Source organism: Sciurus carolinensis, chromosome 11 (assembly GCF_902686445.1).
Source record: "Sciurus carolinensis chromosome 11, mSciCar1.2, whole genome shotgun sequence".
NCBI lineage: Eukaryota > Metazoa > Chordata > Mammalia > Rodentia > Sciuridae > Sciurus > Sciurus carolinensis.
In genome coordinates, this window is record NC_062223.1 from 73,851,389 (window position 1) to 73,871,689 (window position 20,301).

The 20,301-nt window shown below is 37.2% G+C and overlaps 2 protein-coding genes across 2 annotated transcripts; both read right to left on the minus strand.

Annotated features, from left to right (window-relative positions):
• Nucleotides 1–238: 238 nt before the first annotated feature.
• On the minus strand, nt 239–13,148 carry LOC124958677 (olfactory receptor 51F2-like). Its single transcript, XM_047517013.1, has 2 exons — nt 13,056–13,148; nt 239–1,222 (listed from the first exon to the last, which is right to left on the minus strand). Exon 2 carries the CDS (start codon nt 1,184–1,186, stop codon nt 239–241), a length of 948 nt encoding a protein of 315 aa, XP_047372969.1. The 5' UTR covers nt 1,187–1,222; nt 13,056–13,148.
• Nucleotides 6,733–7,677, minus strand: LOC124958678 (olfactory receptor 51F2-like). The gene has a single exon (XM_047517014.1). It carries the CDS (start codon nt 7,675–7,677, stop codon nt 6,733–6,735), a length of 945 nt encoding a protein of 314 aa, XP_047372970.1.
• Nucleotides 13,149–20,301: the final 7,153 nt, after the last annotated feature.

The window sequence follows — 20,301 nt, forward strand, 5'->3', positions numbered from 1 at the left end:
ATCTGCATCTTTGAAAATTCTTCATCTTGAACAAATACATGTTTCTATTGTCATTAATTTTAGGAAAATAGTGACATCTTTCAGAATCTCCAGATCACCATCTTCTTACTTAATATTGAAGTTATCTTTTGGGAAATTTTCAACAAAAGTATCAAAAAATTTATCTGAAACTCTTTGAATGCATTTTTTATTCTTCCACAAAATGATAAAAACTAGAAAAAAATTTTGAAAAAACCATCTAGGTCTTTGTCACCCTTGAATGGAGAACTTTTAGCACAGCCTTGCGTATCTGTTTGGTCTTCACACTGTAGATGATGGGGTTCATTACAGGAGGGATCAACAGGTAGGCATTGGCAATCAGTGTATGTACATATGGTGGGGCTCCTTTCCCAAATCTGTGCACAAAGGACAGACTGATCAATGGAATGTAGAACACAGCCACAGCCCCAATGTGGGAGACACACGTGCTGAAGGCTTTCCTCCTCTCTTCAGGAGAAGCAATGCTGAGGACAGTCCTAATGATCAAAACATAGGAGAGCACAATGAAGACCGAGTCCACACCAGCAGTGGTAATTAGGGCAGTCAGCCCAACTGCACTGTTGATCCTGGTGTCTGTGCATGAGAGCTTCATCACATCAGGGTGGAAGCAATAGGAGTGGAGGAGCACATGGCTACGGCAATAGGACAGTCTTTTAAGAAGTACTACAAGAGGAGCCTGTACTAGTGTCCCCCTGATGACAATTGCCACTCCAATTTGAGCTATTCTATAGTGTGTTAAAATAGTGGCGTACCTAAGGGGATTAGAGATGGCCACAAAACGATCAAAAGCCATAGCCAACAGCACCGAGGATTCCATGACAGTGAAGAGCTGAATGAAGAACATCTGTGACAAGCAGGCATTGAAGTTGATCTCCCTGGCATTGAACCAGAATATACCCAGCATGGTGACCAATGTGGATATGGACAGCCCAAGGTCAGTGGTGGACAGCATGGAGAGGAAATAATACATGGGTTCGTGGAGACTGGGCTGTGTGGTAATGACGAAGAGAATCAGGCTGTTCCCTGAGAGGGCAGTTGCATAGAGAAAGCAGAAGGGAATGGAGATCCAGGTGTGGAAGGCTTCCAGCCCAGGAACACCAGTTAGCAGGAAAATGATGGAAGATGTGAAGTTCTGGGAATTTGACATATGGAACTCGAACAACAAAAATTCTTAAGCTGTGTCCTGCAATGATAAACTGTATTTATTTATCATGCATTCAACCTTAAATTATTTTCTTCCCAGGTGAACATTTCTAAAAGCCAATATTTGGGTTATAAAAAGAGCTTATGAGAACTGGTTTTACGAAACAAACAACTAAAGCCACACCAAATAAAGGAGCAGAAAACACAAGAATTACAAGAATTTACAGAATTTATTTAGTAACAAATGAAACACACTTTCACTTTAGTTCTACAGGTCCAATAATTGATGAGGCTGGGTTTTAGGACACTACTTTCAGAATTCAAGTTGTAAACAGTCAGGTAATATCAGTTGAAATATGTACAAAATATTATATGAAATTTTGGATGAGTAACAAATTGTTCATTCAATGATTCTAATACTATATATTTATAAAAGCAAAGCTTGAACTATAACTAATTTTCAAAGGACATAGCAAGTATGACCAAATAAGACAATTACAAACAGAAATATGTAATATGAATTTTTATCCAGAATCCCACATCAATTTTCTTACAGCTGCATAGTCTAAACTTTGATTGGGTTCAAATGTTCTTACACTTTCTAGCTAGGTTATGACATGACAAGTGATTAAAGTCCATGCACCTTTTCCCTTGTATATTATAACTACATATTCCTTTTCTCTAAATTAACAATGATATGCATATCCCACACAATCACTTAGAAAGTTAAATTATGCACATGAAAACCTCTATAAAATACATCACTATGGTTAAATTTTACCAAATATTAGCTATTATCTTAAAGAGAAACATTGAAGTTAAAGATTTACCCAAACACTTCTCACCCTTCCCTTACCTGTGTTTGTTCCTACCCTTCTCCACTCATCTACTTCCCCTTCCATCTAACAGCTGAGAGAATGACAGTGGAATATTTTAGAAGTTCCTCATCCTTCCTGATTCATCAAAAGAATACTCGCTCCTCTCTACACAGCTCTACTATCTAGGTTGTCAATCGTTATTGACTCAATTATTTTAACATCAAACTTTACAGTGTAAGCCAGAATTCATAATATGGATGGCAAACCTAATCAGATGTCACCCTTAAGGAAAGTAAAGAAAAAAATAGAGTTCAGTAAAAAATGTGCCAACAAACACAGAAAATGCAGGGTGATCTAGACAACAGAGAGATTGTGTTTAAAGTACAGAGATTGTGCATATTAGAAACTTGTGTGAGGAGGCATAAAAAGGCTTCTTTGAGTAAAGGCTAAGTTGTCAATCATCGTGAAACAAATTCTAAGCATATCCAAAGGCAATGGAGTTCCATATATTTTAGAAATACCACTACGGTGTTATACACAAACGACTGAAAGGTAGTGTTTAAGAGGAACAGGGATTAAACATGGAATTATCCTACCAAACTCAAAACAATGGGTAATTTTTACCAGAACCACAATCTACAAGGACATGCTGCTTTCTTCCTCAACCTAAGCATAACTTTAAATAACAGCCTCAATTTGCTTCTCTACTCTTCCTCATTGCTGCATGTGTCTCTATCCTCCACCAACCACTCTAAACTCTAGTTGCCTGTACTCATCATGTGAACCTCTTGAATGGTTCCTACATGTACTTGAAGTCTGACTTTTTTTTTTTTGACCAAAACACACTCTTGGGTTAGTCATTTATGGCTGCATAAAAAATTACTAAAATTTTAATAGCTTGGCACCAGGAACCTTTCCTATGCCATAGGTCTGTAAGTACAATGTCATAGCACAACCAAACAGGTCCTCCACTTAGGATCTCGCAGGTTGAGTCAGAGGTTTCAGCCAGATCAGTGCCCTCATCTAGAGTACAGGTCCTCTTCCAAGCTCATGTAGGATGCTGACAATACTCAGTTCCTTGTGGCGCAGGCGTGGGGTCTCTGAGTTCTTCCTGGCTGTGCACTGGAGGTTGCTTTTAGCTCCTGGAGGCTACTTTCAGTCTCACCCATGTGGTCTGATCATATCATGACATGGTTCTTCCTCAAATCCAACAGAGGAATCTCTCTGCTACTTCTTGTGTCTTGCAAAGGCTCCTGTTCAGGTCACATTCAGTATACTCCCCTTTTCAATTAAGTGGAAATTCAGTAATCAGGGACCTTATTTCTATCTGTAAATCCTTTTGTCATATGTTCACAGAAGTGATATCCCCTCAGACTCACAGGCCCCACTCACACCAAAGGGATGGTCACCATACATGATAAACATAGCAGAGCAAGTAGGAATCTTTCAGGCCTTTTGAAAATTCTACCTCCTGCCACTGTCAAAACCATCCATTCCCCACACATTAATAGATTCAGTTTCTTCAGTGTTCCTTGGTTGACTATCTGTATCCTCCAGTTCAATCACCACTACGTTATATCACAATGTCATCAGATTTTGCAGGATCTATGCAATATTTGCATAAGTAATTTGCTCTGTGTTTCAAGGGTTTCCAGACTTTTTCCACATGGATGCTGGTGGTATCTATTGGATATATCTTCATGCTCCTCCTCACTTACAACTTTTCATTGCCTTCAGTGTGATATCAAACTTTTTATCTCTTTTTCACACCAGCCAAGAACCCCTGGCTACCTACTTTAACCAAAACCTACCCACTTCTTATCTCCAGAAACAAAATGATGTAATGAACCTAGAGTTTTCCTTACTTACCAAAGCACCAAAGAGAGCATGTTAATTCACACTAATGTACTTTGTTTTTTCATGTAGGTCCCTCTTCTTTGAATGATACTAAATTGATTACTCATTATCTGATCCACTGAAGCATTTCAAATGGAGTTTCAGATATTTTAGAAATTCCTCTAGAGTGTGAGATACAAAATACCAAAGGGTAGTGTTCCAGGAATAATAGGAATCAAGTATGGGATCATCCTGCCACACTAAAAAGAGCAATGAATTTGCAGCAGTACCACAATCTACATAAGTATGATGATGTATTTTAGGAAGAACTCAGTAACATTACCTTCAGTAAGTCAACCTGAAAGAAATTGCTTCTTTCTGTGAAGTTAGATCCTTTTATATTTATGTTTCTAGAGTAGTGGTCATTTCATGGTATGATCATGAATTATTGAAAATGTGCCTTTCCAACCAAATTAAGCTACTGGTCTTTTGGATCATTCCTTTCTCATTCATCATCGTACCCCTGTTACCTGCACTATATTATGAACACTGTGAGCAGATAAAATATGCTTATTGATATAAATTCAATCCAAGAGTTTCAGGATGAACAAGGATTCCCCACACATCCCTGGATCTCAACATATTGCCAGTTTTGTCTATTTAAATCATGCTGCAGGTCCTGAATTTACACTGGTGGCTGTTGGAAAAATTTCAGAGTTTCCCCCCTTTTCCACAAACTGAGTTGTGCGTATGTATGTCTGTGTGTCACATTTGGGGTTTTTCATGGAGAACTCTGCCCTGTCACTGTACAATCAACATTGGCATGCTCCCCCAATGGTTGATAGTACTTTCTCTCATATGATATTAGTATGCCATTCCCACTAGAAGAACACATTGCCTGTTCTGGGCAGAGCTACCTTGACTTGTCTCTCTTCTTTGATTATGGATTCAACACTATGGTTATATGGGCAAGGCAAACCTGGGTTCAACTTCTGTCTCTGACTCCAGCAAGAGGGAGCTCTGCAAATGAGCACTTTGCATTAGATTCCATGTCTCTGAAATTGGTAGCTCACCACTAGCATGGAAAGATTCAATGAGATTAGCATTTGGAAGTCACCTCGTGTGCTGACTAGATCTTAGAACATGGGGACTGTTTGACACAGTAGTGATGAAGATGAAGATGAGGGTAGCTTTGGATGGTGCTGTTAGTGGCAGCTCACCTTCCATCACAACTTAAAATGTGGTACAACTAACTGAAAACTCACACCTGCATGGGCATATTAAGCTGCTTTAAGCAGAAAGAAAAATGGCACCTAGAACAACTGAGCCTCCTTGGTTAAATAAGAGGCCTCATGAAATAGAGATTTCAGGAAAGAACTTCCCCCAGTTTTCCTTAGGTATCCAGGAGAGCTCTTTGAAGTTATTAAAACCTTCCAGATTTAAAAAGAACATTTAAAGAGTCTAATGTTTCCCCTGAATGCAGTGGTTTCACTTACGGAAGGTAGGGATGTGTTCTTTCCTGCCTGGTCTTCCATGAAGGGACCTGAGGAGCAGAGCAGTGTGCTGCTCAGTGGTGGGTGGCATATATCAGAGGCCGTGTCTCAGGCTGCCTAACACCTCTTAATCAGAAAACTCCTGGTGGGGACTTTTGTGGCCCCAGAGTGTGGTGTTCCCATGGGTTCCTTCAAGTTTGTGGCTTCTGTCCCCTTAACTTCATTACACCTACTCTAATTGTATAGTTTCCATGAAGGAACTAGTCATATGTTACTTTCATCTATTTTATTAAGTTTGTACAACTCTAAAAATAATAACACCTGTTATATCCATGAACTCACCTTTCCTCCCCACAGACTATAAATCCAGTGATAAATCTGTCTTTTTCAATACCATTTGGGTGGATTCTATAAAATTTTTAGAAGTCTCTTCATTTCTGCTTCACCCAGAAGAAAAATATTCTTCATTCTCTCATGAAGTACTTTACATGTCTAACACATTCCAGGTGTTTGCATAGATGATGCAGAGTATGAAACTGGATCTCTTACCTCCAGAACTCACAATTAAATAAAGCTCAGTGTTTACAATAGGTATTTATTTTCTATTAATTTTTATTTTAATTGTGTATATTATGAAACATAGTGTGCTAATTCAGTATATGTATATAATGTGTAGTGATCAAACCAGGGTCATTAGTATTTCTATTTCCTTAAACATTTTAAAAGTTTTTTATTAGTGTGCAATAATTGTGTATATGAGAATCAATAATGTATACACTATGTGTTGATAAAATCAGGGTGATTTTTCCCTTTAGACACATATTTAGAAGATGAATCACATATAATTAAAATATTAATTAATTTGCCTAAGTAATTCCAAGAATTCTTTTTTAATTTATTTTTATTATAAAGAATTCTTAAAAGAATTAAGAAAGTACTTCTATCATTTATGTTTCTTCTTAATTATTGCACTTATTTGTGTTCCTCAGTCATTAATTATCTATTTGGGTAACGATATTCATTAAACTGTAAGAATTACTGAAACAGATACTGTTCTTACTTGTCTATATTGTGAGACACATTTTGAATAGCTATGCACTCTACAAGGGCTGAGACAGTCTGGACCTACAAAGCATGACTTCATTTTTCCATACTTAAAATTTTAACCATAGCCCTATCTTGTGTCAGGTGCAGTATTCATGATATGGCCAGAAGGACAAAAGATGAAGTCCCTGTGTTCAAAGAATCCATAATTTAGAACTGTGTAAACAGTAAGTTACTGCTTCATCAGAATAGAGAGAAAGCTGTAATCATAGACTTTTTCAAAATGTCTAGTTTTAACTCACACTAATCACACATAGGTCAGGGAAGGTTTTCTAAAAATGGAATACTCTAAAACTTGCCTAAACTAGCTTGGCAATAAAGAGTTTAAGCACAGCCTTGCGGATTTGTTTGGTCTTCACACTGTAGATTATGGGATTCATTACAGGAGGGATGAGCAGATAAACATTGGCAATGAGAGTGTGCACAAAAGGAGGGGCATGCTTCCCAAATCTGTGCACCAGTGACAAACTGATCATGGGGATATAGAAGATGGCAACTGCACTGATGTGGGAGATACAGGTGCCAAAAGCCTTTTTCCGCTCCTCTGTGGATGCAATGCTGAGCACAGAGCGGATGATGAGAATGTATGAGAGAAGAATCAACACAGAGTCCAGACCAGCGGTAGAGATGACAATGGCCAGGCCAAATGCACTGTTTATCTTTGTGTCTGTGCATGAAAGCTTCATCACATCAGGGTGGAAGCAGTAGGAATGGTGGAGCACATGACTGTGGCAGAAAGACAGACGCTTAAGGAGCAGGAGTAAAGGCACCAGAGCTGTTGTGCCCCTGACAAGGATTGCAAAGCCCATTTTGATGATCCGCGAATTGGTTAAGATCGTGGCATATCGCAGAGGGTTACAGATGGCAATGAAGCGGTCAAAGGCCATTGCTAGGAGTACTGAGGACTCCATGAATGTGAAGCCATGAATAAAGAACATTTGGCTAATACAGGCGTCAAAGCTGATTTCTCGAGCATTGAACCAGAAAATACCCAGCATGGTGACCAATGTAGAAAGACACAGACCTAGGTCTGTGAAGGACAGCATGGAGAGGAAATAGTACATGGGCTCATGCAGGCTGGACTCAGTGGTGATGACAAACAGGATCATGCCATTCCCAGAAATGGCAATGGCATACAGACAACAGAATGGGATGGAGATCCAGATGTGAGAGGCTTCAAGACCAGGGATACCAGTAAGGAAGAAGACAGCAGGATGGGAAATACTCTGGTTGAAGGGTAACATGATGACTGAAGGAAACAGTTATCCTTGAGGAAAAGGACCATAACCTGTAATTATAGGGAAGAAAAAATGTTTTCACTCTCTTTAGGATCATTATTTAACCATGTCATGCCCTTCAATGGAAATGTATAGCTATTTTTGATTTTCTTAGATTTGGAATTTTTCTCAGGTAAATTTGGGGAAGAGAGAAAATACAAACTGTGTGAAGAAATCTGGGCCATGAAAACATTTCCATTATTTTCCATCTAGGCTTCAATATATTTACATATACATACATTTAAAAAGGATATTAAATTAGATAATGGAAAGTGTTTTCCAGTTCTGTGACTGTAGACATGGGTAGACAGGATATTTCTTGACACCCATAAGCCAAGGCAAGAAATCTTCTGTCTTGCTTTTCTCCACTCCCTGGTTTCTGAGTCACAATTCCGACACTGAGGTCCATTAAGATTTATAAGTTCTTATGAGTCCAATGAAAGTAGAAAAATGAGCCAATATTTTAAAGACTTTTTTAGTAAAGTACTTGTAACTGAATAAATCAACAGCTGTTGGTAATAAATAAATAAACAAACAAACACTACAAAAGAACCAATGAAATCTATGCAAAAAGACCACACTGGGTGATAGAAGGAAACAGTCTATACATAAAGGTAGGAGCTGAGAACTTGATCGTGTATAAAAAAAAATTCTGCCTGCAGAAAGGAGCTTAAAAGTAACCCCCCCCAAAAAAAAAATAATAATAACTCATTGGAGGCTCATGGATAATAATTGGAGCAGAGTTTTCCTAGTAAGTCTCTTGATTTTTCCATTTTTGCAAAAGGCACATGACCTGCCAACATTGAATCATAGAAAAAATTGGACATAGAGAAACTAAACAGACTAATAATTAGCAATGAGATATAAGCAGTAATAATTTTTAAAAAGCCCTCTGACAGAGAAAAATCCCAGGACCAGAAGGATTATCAGTGGAATTCTGCCAGGCCTTTAAAGAAGAAATGCCAACGCACTTCAAATTTTTTTCTTTTAATCTTTTTTTTTCCATATTTTTATTGGTGCCTTAAAGTTGTATATAGTGATGGGATTTGTTGTTACATATCTGTGCATGCACACATTATAACAACATAATTTAGCCAATATCACTCCCCAGTGCTTTCCCACTCCCTCCTATTATCTCCTGGTCCCTTTCCTCTCCTGATCTCCCTTTGACCATGAGATTCCTACCCCATCACCTTTCTTTACTTTTTCCTAACTTCCACACATGAGAGAAAACATACAATTCTTGACCCTTTTGAGTGTAGCGCTTTGTGTGTGTGTGTGTGTGTGTGTGTGTGTGTGTGTGTGTGTATCAGGGATGGAACCCAGGTGCACTTAGCCACTGAGTCACATCCCAACCCCTTTCCTACTTTTTATTTTGAGAGACTGTCTTGCTATGTTTCTTAGGGCCTCACTAAGTTGATGAGACTGGCTTTGAACATGTAATCCTCCTGCCTCAAATCTCCTAAAACACTGAGATTACAGGTTTGTGCCCCTGTTGAGTTTGGCTTATTTAATTTAACATATTGGTTTCTAGTTCCATCCATTTTCCTGTAAATGACATAATTTCATTTTTCTTTATGACCAAATATAACTCCCTTCTGTGTATATACAACAAAATTTTTTATCCATTCATCTATTCATAGACACCTAGACTGATATCATAGTTTAGTTATTGTGAATCATACTGCTATAAACATGGATATCTATACTCTTCAAATTATTCCATGAAATAGAAAGGAATGGAACACTTCTAAATTCATTCTATAAAGCCAATAATTACCCTTATGTCAAAATCAGATAAGGACACATCAAGGAAAGAAAACAATGGACCAATACTGCTGATGAATTTAGATGTAAAGGTCCTTAATAAAATATTAGCAAATCATATTTAACAACATATTAAGAAGATTGTACATCATGACCAAAAGTTGGTTTTATCCCAGTATTGCCAGGATAGTTTATCATATGCAAATTAATAAATGTAATTCTCCCCATAAATATAATTAATGACAAAATTCACACAGTCATCCCAATAAAGGTCGAAAAAGTTTCTGAAAAAAATTAGCACTCATTCATGATAAAAAACACTGAAGAAACTAGGGATAAAAGGAACCTACCTCAACATCATAAAGGCTGTATATGACAAATCCAAAGCTAACATCATAGTGAATGGAGAGAAACTGAAAATATTTCCTCTGTAATCAGGAACAAAACAAAGATGTCCACTCTCAACACCCCTATTCAATATAGTAGTAGAAATTCTAGCCAGAACAATTAGGCAAGAGATGGAGATAACAGGGATACAAATAGGAAAGAAAGAAGTTAAATTATCACTGCAGATGATATGTCCTATACTTGGAAGATCAAAAAAACTCCACTAGAAGACTACTAGATCTAATAACTTTAGTAAAGTAACAGTTTAGAAAATCAACATACAAAAAACAGTAACTTTCCTATACACCAATAATGAATCTGCTGAGAAAGAAATGAAGAAAACATTCTCATTGACAATAGCCTCAAAAATAAATCTGACCAAGGAGGTGAAAGGCCTTTATAATGAAAACTATAACATACTTAAAAAAAAATTGAAGATGACACAAGAAAATGGAAAGACCTCCCATATTTATAGATATGCAGAATTAATATTATTAAAGTATTGAACCAAAGCAAGACTGAAACCCAGCAGGCAAGTATTAAATCTTAAGGTAACCAAAGCCCATTTTAGTAGGATATCCATACCCAAGGACTTGGACTACCCAGCCCCTACGGCCTTGCTGGTTGTAGCCCACACAGCTACTCTCTGCAAACCTGGCATCTCTTCCTTCCTGGGTTCTCCATTGCAGCTTCAGCTTCACTGTTGCAGCCCCACACTTCCTATCAAGGTTCCACTTTCAAGGATTCCAACCCTGCAGCACCCTTCCTGGTCCCCCAGGCTCTTCTCTGAAATGTCATTGGAAACCTCCATGACCCTGTAACCTGTATTCTGCACACCTGAAAAATCATCTACACATGGATGATGCCAAGGTCTGCCACCAGTGCAAGCTGAACCTGGGCCCAGGAGAAGCATAACAGCAGTGGCCACTGAGTGTGGTGCTCACAAAGATTCCCAAAGCAGTTCTATTTACAGGGTACCCCACAGCTCTATCTCAAAAGAATTTAAAAAAAAGTCTTTGAAACAAAATTTTCACTTTTATATCTTTGGACCTGTGATGAATAGGGTCTTGCTAATTCCTGAGATACCCTCAAGGAATCTTCCCTAGTAACTCTGTGCAAAGCATGTGGCTCCTTCTTAATGGCACTCATCTCTTTAGCAACTGCACCCTCTCTGTATGCTCCTCTAAAAATGCTTCTTTTCTGGTCAAACTACAAATTCTCTAAATTTATTCCTCTGTTCCTTTTTGCTCCCAATTCTTATTATAAATTTGGCAAAAGCAAACAGTGAGACCCATACCTCTTCCTGAATACTATGCTGTCTTGAAATTTCCTCTGGCAAATAAATTAGTAGGTCATATTTATTTTTACCTTTTTCTTTCCTTTTCTTCAGGCATTGGGTTCATTGTTGTTGCTATTGCTGTGCTGTTTTGAGACAGGAGTTTTGCTATGTTGCCCAGGTAGGTCTTGAACTCTTAGGTACAAGTGATCCTCCCATTCCAGCCTCTCAAAGAGATTAGGTCACTTTAAACTCAGCCTCCCATTAACTTTCAGAAGAACAAAATGCATTCAAAGCATTTGCCACTTCTAATACAGGTGGCCTTAAATCCAATTCCCATGAATCCTCATTTCCATCTGAAATCTCATCACTAAAGCATTTTCTGTCTGCAGTTCTATCAACATTCTGGACTTCTGAGCCCTTGTCAGAATCTCTTCTTAAGTTCTGTTTTCAGCATTCTAGACTTTTTCTAGTCTGATCTTCAAATTTTTCCAAATTCCTCCTGCAAACCAATTCCTAAGGTGTTGTCAAATCTTCAGGTACAGTTATAGCAATGAATGTACTCTTGGTACCAGTTTTCTGTGGTAGTCAACTTTCTATCATTATAACACAATACTTGAAATAATCAACTTATAAAGAGGAAAGGTTTAGTTAGCCTCATAATTGTGGAGGCTTCATTACATGATTGAGTATCTCCATTACTTTAGGCCTGTGGCAGCATATCATGGCAGAATCACATGGCAGGGCAAAGGATTCAACTTCTGGAGAGTAAGCATTAGAGAGAAAGAGGAAGAGACCAAAGACACACAATTCCCTTTCAGAATAATTCCCCAGTAACCTAAATCTCCCACTAGCTCCCACTCCTTAAAAGTTTCCACAACCTCCCAAAAGCATCAAGCTGGAGACTAAGCCCTTGGACATTTAAGATCTAAACTCTAAGAAGTGCTGTGCATGTATGAATATGTAAGAACAAATCTCATTAACATGTATAATTATAATGCACCAACAAAGTTTTTTAAACTTTTTTTAATTGAAAGTTAATGGAAAATAAAACTAACTCTATTGGTTTGGAGTTAACCCTTAGACTTCAATTAAAAAATAAGGCTCAATTTTTCACCTGTAACTTTCCACCCAAGAACTGAAAAAAGTACCCACCTTCGCACCCCAGGGGAAATGACTTCTCCCCTGATAATAAGGCTTAAGTGTTGTCAAACTGATGTCTGGTTGAAATCAAAGGAGTGAAAAAATGCTGTGGAGTAATAAATGTTAGGGAAAAGATGTCTGAGGACAGAGCCCTGTGCAATAACATATAGTAGTATTTAAGGAAAAGCAGAAGTATCTTCTAATGAGACAAGTTAATGGATAAAACAAGTTAATGGATAAAGAAAATATATACATACAACAACTTTAAAAAGCAATAATATCCAGATGCATTTTACAACATAGATGAACTTGGAGAACATTATGCTAAATGATAAAAGTCAGTCACAGAAGGACAAATACTGCATGATTCTACTTATGAGGTATCATAGTGAAACTCATAGAAACAGAGTACAGAATGGTATTGGCCAGCGTATAAAGGGAGGGGCACAGGGAGTTATTATTCAATGGGTATAAAGTTTCAGTTTTACAAAATGAGTAAGTTATAAATGTCTGCTGCTATACAGCCTTTTAACTATAGTGAATAATAATCACACACATGAAAATTTTAAGTGGGTAGAACTCATGTTCTTACCACAATAAGGAAATAAATATAAATAAATAAAATAGTTATGTTGCTGACAACAAAAAGTAATTAAATAAATAAAATTAAAGAAAGAAAGACCACAATAGATTATCTAAGTGTTCACAATTTATTTCTCTGTAATAACAACAGTGATAATGTTAAATACCTTCCCTATGCCAAACAACTTACTTCACTGTACATTTCTCATGGTATCCTTTTCTTAACTCCTATGTTCAAAGGGAAGCAATAAGCTCTTCTAAGACAGGAAACTCTTTTAGCAAACCTGGAAGAAGAAAATTTAAATTTTAAAAATTTAGGTTTTTAAAAAGTTCTGATTCTTAAATCACCATTCATTTGTCTTGTACAATGAACAAATATTTAATAACTATTCTTGGATATATTTAAATGTCTCTTTCTCCCACACTGATGATGTTCTTTTAAACCAGGAACCATGAATTTCTCTTCATTCAAAACACCAGGAACTGCTAAATAGCCTTCACTGAAATGCTTCATACAAATCACTATTCCAACAATATGATTGGGTATTATTAGCTCCTTGCTATAGATGAGAAAATAGGCTCAGAGATAAGAAAACCAGATAAGAAAACAAGATAAGAAAACCAGAGCTCAGAGAAATAGGCTTACTTTCTCACATTCACCCAACACGATGATGGCAGATCCAGGAATTGAACTCTGTTCTGACTAAATTCCATGGCTCTGACACTATTTATTTTAAAGGAATTTAATGTCAAAAATGGCAAAATGAATGAACACATGCTCATGATTATAGTCTATATTTGTAGTGACTACTTAGAACACTAAAATTTTTAATTGACATAATATATTAATCTGTTGAATGGGTACTAAAGGGTTCCTCTGAACCTTTCTAAGTTTGTTTTATAAACTTCCTAGTATTCAGTGCTCTAAAACACCAACTGCTTGCACAGAAGAATTCTAAGGAGTGAGGTCATTTATCCTACCCTCTGCTTTTGTAAAATATTTAATTCATGTATTTGATACTGGGGATTGAACCCAGGGGTGCTTAACCACTGAGTTACATCTCTAGGCCTTTTATTTTTCATTTTGAGACAGCATCTCACTAAGTTTCCCAGGCTGTCGTCAAACTTATGATCCTCCTTCCTCAACTTTCCCAGTAGCTGGGTTTATAGGCATATGCCACCATGTTCAAACTGGTCCCTGCTCTTTGAAGAGTCATCACAGGCAACAGGGAGTGTATGAGAGAGAGAAAGAAAGAGAGAGAGAGAGGAGAGAGAGAGAGAGAGAGAGAGAGAGAGAGAGAGATTATGTCAACCTCCCAGACTCACTGGTGGAATGTTCCTTCTAGATTAAAGCTGGGGCATCAATCCCTGATTGACCCTGCTCCCTGACACTGTCTCCAAAGTGGCTCTCTTTTACTATAAACCCATAGGAGAAAAAATCCAGAAATGGAAGTACTATCAGATTTGGGGAAGAGAGCTTTATAAGGAACCCAGAAGCTGTCTGGTGAGAGTCATTTGCCCAGCAAAAAAACAACAAATTCTCAGGGGAGAACTCTGTACAGCTGTGTCCTAATAACCCTTTGTGCTCCAAATGACAGATTGTAAAAAACAATTTATTTTCAGTCTAGCTTCACTCTAACTTCCCCATGGGAAATCCTGACAATGAATTACAATTTCAGGTCTTATTTGAAAACAGTGTCACCCACAAACAGTTGTGGGACAAAGCTTTGTAAAGGAATGGATAAAGAAATGTTAATGGATCATCCATGAATTTGTTCAGCCGTCATTTGCCAGATTCACAGCAATCATAGAACCCATATAGAAAGGGACTTGCCAAGTAACTGCATTCACTGAAGTCAGTGCAATCGTTATCTGGTTCAGAGCCCAAGGTCTTCCCTAGGTGTTCTGAATATCTCAGGAGTTGCTGCCCACCTGTGCATAGTCTCAAAAAACAATTTAGGAGGAAGTAAATAAGTAAGACTACTATATACTGTAAGTTCCTTCTGTGTCTCTTGCCACTTTATAGAGTTATGAGTTTGTTCTGATAGCTGGACCCAAACTTCTACCACTACATAGTGGAGAATTAATCATGTTTGATGGACAGCTTTTATTAACCCTCTAGCTTTTGTGGACACTCAAAATTGGGTCTCAGGCTGTGTCCATTAATATAGCCTTTGACACCTAGTAGTGAGCTTAACTGACTGATAAGTTCAAGAATAACTAATTAAACATGCTCCTTGGCATAAAAACTGTGTCAATATGGTATTACTTGACAAAGACCTGCTATGTGAAAAAAGAAAATGAAAAAACTATTTCCATTAGAATTATCACAGAGCAAATACCTGATTAATTTTTTTCTTCCTTTGTCACAAAATTCTAGATTCCTGGAAAAGTCTGTTTTTCTCCCCACTAGGATTTCATTAAGAACCTAAGAAAACATTATTTTTAAGGTAGTTTCTGGACTAATAAAAACAACTTTCCAAGAAACCACTTCAACAGTTGGAGAAATAGTTTCAGTTCTGGATAAACTTGCCATGAAATGCATGAGGCTCTATGGGGGAAAATGTACAATTTTAATATATCTTTCTAAGACATGGAAGCAAAAGGAGATGACCAGACTATTACAGGAATATAAATGTGAAAATTCTACTATGCTAAGGACTCTCTTCTGAGGACTGTTGGTCCATGAACACAGCTGCAGGAGATGAGACACAGCAGAACCCCAAGATTGTTTTCAGTTTAAGGGAGTTAAGTCATTTATCACAAGGCAATAATAACCAGTGGACCCACAGGCAGAAGGCATAACAAGTAATACTCTAAGTATCAAGTGAACACCCTAGGTATCTTATGATTATGATTCAGAAGATATAATTTCTAAAAATATTTCTAATAGGCATTCAGGTGATACCAATACTATTGATCCTTTATTAGCAAAGATCTCTGTTAATATTTCTCTTTTAATTATTAACACAGTATTGCAATTTCCCATGTATTTATTTGTATCCCCTACTAGACTTCAAACTCTGAAATATCTGGGGTGATGTCTATTGTATTCACCATTACACCCTCAACATCTTATTCAATATCAGATATGAAATGTATATTTAATGTTTTTGTAATGCTAAATGAATGAAAAACTCTGATAGCAGCATGTACAAGATATGATGGGAGTAGAGATGAGTGGAGTAAACAGAACTAACAGAAATTGTCACCAGAAGTTCATAGGAAGAGGTTGGTGAGCTACATTTCTATATGGATGGACATTGAATGGTCTTTGTCAGTCAAATCCTCAGAGCAGGAAACTGCTCATAATTCAACATGGATGGAGCCAAGAAAAGAGGTGAATGGGGCCTTAGAAAGGTGAATGGGACTTTAGAAAGGTGAATGGGGCTTTCCTCAGACCATGAAGGGTCAGTAGGTGATGTAGGGCCTTAATTTGTTTTTGTAAACAATGGTCTAAACAGAGCAGTTTTTGATACAGAAACCAGTTTTTGTTGCTGTTACTATTGTTTTCTTGCTTTTAAGTTTATTTCTACAATTTTCATCACCCCAGATTTCCTGATCTGTCTCTGGTTTCTTTCTCCTGTATCAATCTTTCTTTCTGAACCTATACTGTCTGCTGCCTTGTAAGACTCAGACTTAAAACCTGCCTTCCTGTTTCCAGATCTGGCATAACTATTCACAGGAGCAGTACAAACATGAATTTAAAGGTCAAATAACATCCCTGGACCAAATAATATACCTTATGTATTTCATGTCATTGAGAATTTTTAACCAATATTCTTTACTAGTATAAAATAATGCTGCAATAAATGTTCCTGTGCATAAAATGTGGACTCACTCTGATATTTTCCTTTCAATAAATTTTTAGAAATGGAAAATTATGAGCATTTAAGACAGTATACTGGAAAATCTACTTCCATAAAATTCATGCAAATATTATAAAACAATACTTAGTCCACCATAGGACAGCAAAGCAACACTGAGTAAGTCTAAAAAAAAATTGCCAATTTGATAGGCAAAAATATTTTACTGTTTACTGCAGCAAAATGCTGACACTCAGTAAGATTTATTGCAAGTTCCTCCAGCACAGTTTTCTTGTGTCAAATTCTGCCCTTCCTTTTTGGATTACCAAGTTTGGGAAACATTACTCTGAAGTCCAATAATTTCACAGGCTCTGACTTTTTTTCCCAGATTCAATGGTATTGATATTGATATATTAATAATGTATGTTTTCATGTAACATTTTGAGAAACATTGTGCTCAGACTTTTAGTGCAGTAACATTACCAGTGACAGTTTTGCTAAGCTGACATGAGAGTAGGACAACAAAATACATATTATATTAATACATATGATGTTTATTATATACAAATACATATTTATATAATTATTAGATCTTACATATTATATATACAGAGATAGATCTGGAGTGCTGGGAATTGAACCCAGAATTTTGTGCATGCAGGACAAGCACTCTACCATGTAAGCTGCATCCCCAGCCAGAAAGGTATCTTGAAGCACATGGATCAGGGTGTGCATGAGTACTTTGACCAATATGCACACTGGTTCTATGTACATGTACAAAGCTCCAAAACAGAATTTACAAACAACTGCTATGCTAAAAATTTCTCTGAGAGAAGAACAATATTCTTTAATCATCAGAAAGAATAAATGAGATTATTCTCAAGTAGTTTCTGAGACAGGTGGGAAAACAACCCTAGAACTTGCTCAACCTGCCAGAGGAGAGTTTTTCAAAGGTCTCAAGAAACTCACTGTCTGGAGACACATTGGTGGAAAGAAGCCATTATGTAAAAAATTTAAGCATACACAAGTGATAACTATTAGCATCCAGTCTGGCACATAAGCATAATGCCTGCTGTTGAGTTTAAATGACATAAATTTGGAAGTAGTGGTAGATGGATATCATATGAAGACTTTAAACAATGAATTTTGAAAATTGAAGGACTGTCCAATAGCTGAGGTTCTGAATACTGATTGTACCACTCACTGAGAGACCTAAGTAAGTTATTTAAATTCTCTACTACTTGGGCACTGCATAAAATCAAACTAAGAGTGGATATTTCCTACGAAATAGATCTTATAGAGTTGTATAGGTCAGAAGTTGACATGGGTCTCACTGAGCTAAAATCAAGGCACCAGCAAGCTTCATTCATTTATAGAGGGTCTAGTGAAAAATTAATTCCTTTGTCATTTGTCTTTCTGGGGGTTATCCACATTCCTTGACTTGTGGCCTCCTTTTGCATCTCCAAAGCCAGCAGCAGTGAATCAAGTCCTTCTTCAACTGACATCTCTGTTTCTCCATTTTTAAAGGATTCATGTGACTAGAATGAAGTAACCCACAACCCAACTAATCTCTGCATCTCAAAGTCTTTAATTTTAATCACATCTGTCCAGTCCCTTTTTCCATATAAGTTAACATAGCCACAGGTTTAGGATGTGGACATCTTGGATATGTCATTATCAATACCATTGAATCTGGAAAACACATCATAGTCTGTGACTTCATTGGGCTTCAAAGTAATGTTTCCCAAACTTGGTAATCCAAAAAGGAAGGGCAAAATTTGACACAAGAAAACTGTGCTGGAGGGACTTGCAATAAATCTTACTGAGTGTCAGCATTTTGCTGCAGTAAATAGTAAAATATTTTTGCCTACCTAATAATTTTGCCTACCACAAACTCTTGGCATAGTATCTTGGAAATAAAATACACAATAAAATATGATTGCTATTATTTATTTTTTTGTTATGTTGCAAAGAATAAAATACCTCAAGTCAAGACATTTTTTTTTTATTATGTATACAGTGAAACAGACTTGGTATGGGGAAAATGAGATCAGGATGGAAACAAAATTAGGAAACTACTGAAATTGTACTAATAAGAGAATATTTTCTTACTTGATAAAGGTGGAAATTTTAAACATCATGAAAAATGATCAAATTCTTATTTTATTTTCCAAGAGACTGACAAGACTTGCCAATAGATTGGATGCAGGATGAAAAGGACAGAAATCAAGGATGACTCAAAGATCCCCACACCCAAGAGGGATGCAGAAATTCTGGGAATATCTGAGAATCTAAAAAGGCCAGAATTAAAAATGATGGCTAGATAGTACATAACAATCTATGGGTACAATTTACTAAAGACTAATGAGGGTGATATGATTTGGAACTAGAAAAGATCATATTGAAGTTTGAGCCCCAATGCAGCAAGATCCAAAAGGAAATTTTTAGACAATGATTGGATCAGTAGGGTTCTGACTTCATCAATGGATTAATCCATTGACAATCGGATAGACCACTGGGAAGCAGGATCTAGTTGAAGGAAGCTGGTCATGGGGGGCATGCTCTGGAAGGATTTTTCTTTTCCCTGGCCCCTTCCTCCCTCTCCTTCTCCTTATCTCTCTCCATCTCCTTCTCTCTCTTTCTTGGCTATCATGAGCTGAGCAGATTTCCTCAACCATGTTTTGCCTCACCTCAGGCCCAGAGCAGTGGAGCTGACCAATTATGGACTGAGACCTCTGAAGCTGTGAGCTAAAATAAATTTTTTCTCCTCTAAGCTGTTCTTGTTTGGGGTGTTTTGGGCAAAATGGTGCAAAGTTGACTAATACAAAGAACAAGAGAATAAGATGTCATATCAGATGACATCTCTGGCCAAATAACTGCAAATCCTTGGCACAATACAAGATTCTCAAAATCTGAACGTAATCATTTGGGAGAACCCCAAATTATTCTGATTAATTTTCTTCTACCTAATGGACTTGGACTTCAAATTAGAAAATAGATCAAATCAAGAAAAGATAAATGAAACAGTCTCTTCTATACCCCTAAGTTATGGGCTGAGATTTTGACCCATGGTATTCACCAAGCACTTGGTTTATGCCCCTAAGATAACCTTATCATTGGTTAACATGAAATCATTGGTTAATTATCTTTTGCACTAAAATCCTGGAAAGTAAGCATTTACCAAGATGTTTGGAATGTAAGTGTTTAAGTTAGTCTCTTCATCACTCTGACCAAAACCATGGACAAGAACAATTTTAGCAGGTTAAAAGTTTATTTGGTGTGAGTGATTTTAGAGGTCTCAGACCACAGACAGCTGACTCTATTGCTCTGGACCCAACATGAGGCAGAACACCACGGCAGAAGGGTATGGAGAAGGAAAGCAGATCATCACACAGCAATCAGGAAGCAGAGAGAGCTTCTCTCGCCAGGGACAAAATATAAACCCCAAAGGCAGACCCTGGGTGACCCATATCCTCCAGTCACACCCCACCTTCCTAAAGTTGCCTCCCAATTAATCCATATTAGTGGATAAATCTACTGATTAATACTCTCACAACCCAATCACTTCACCTCTGAAAATTCCTGCTTTGTCTGACACATGAGCTTTTGGGGGTTACCTCACATCCAAAC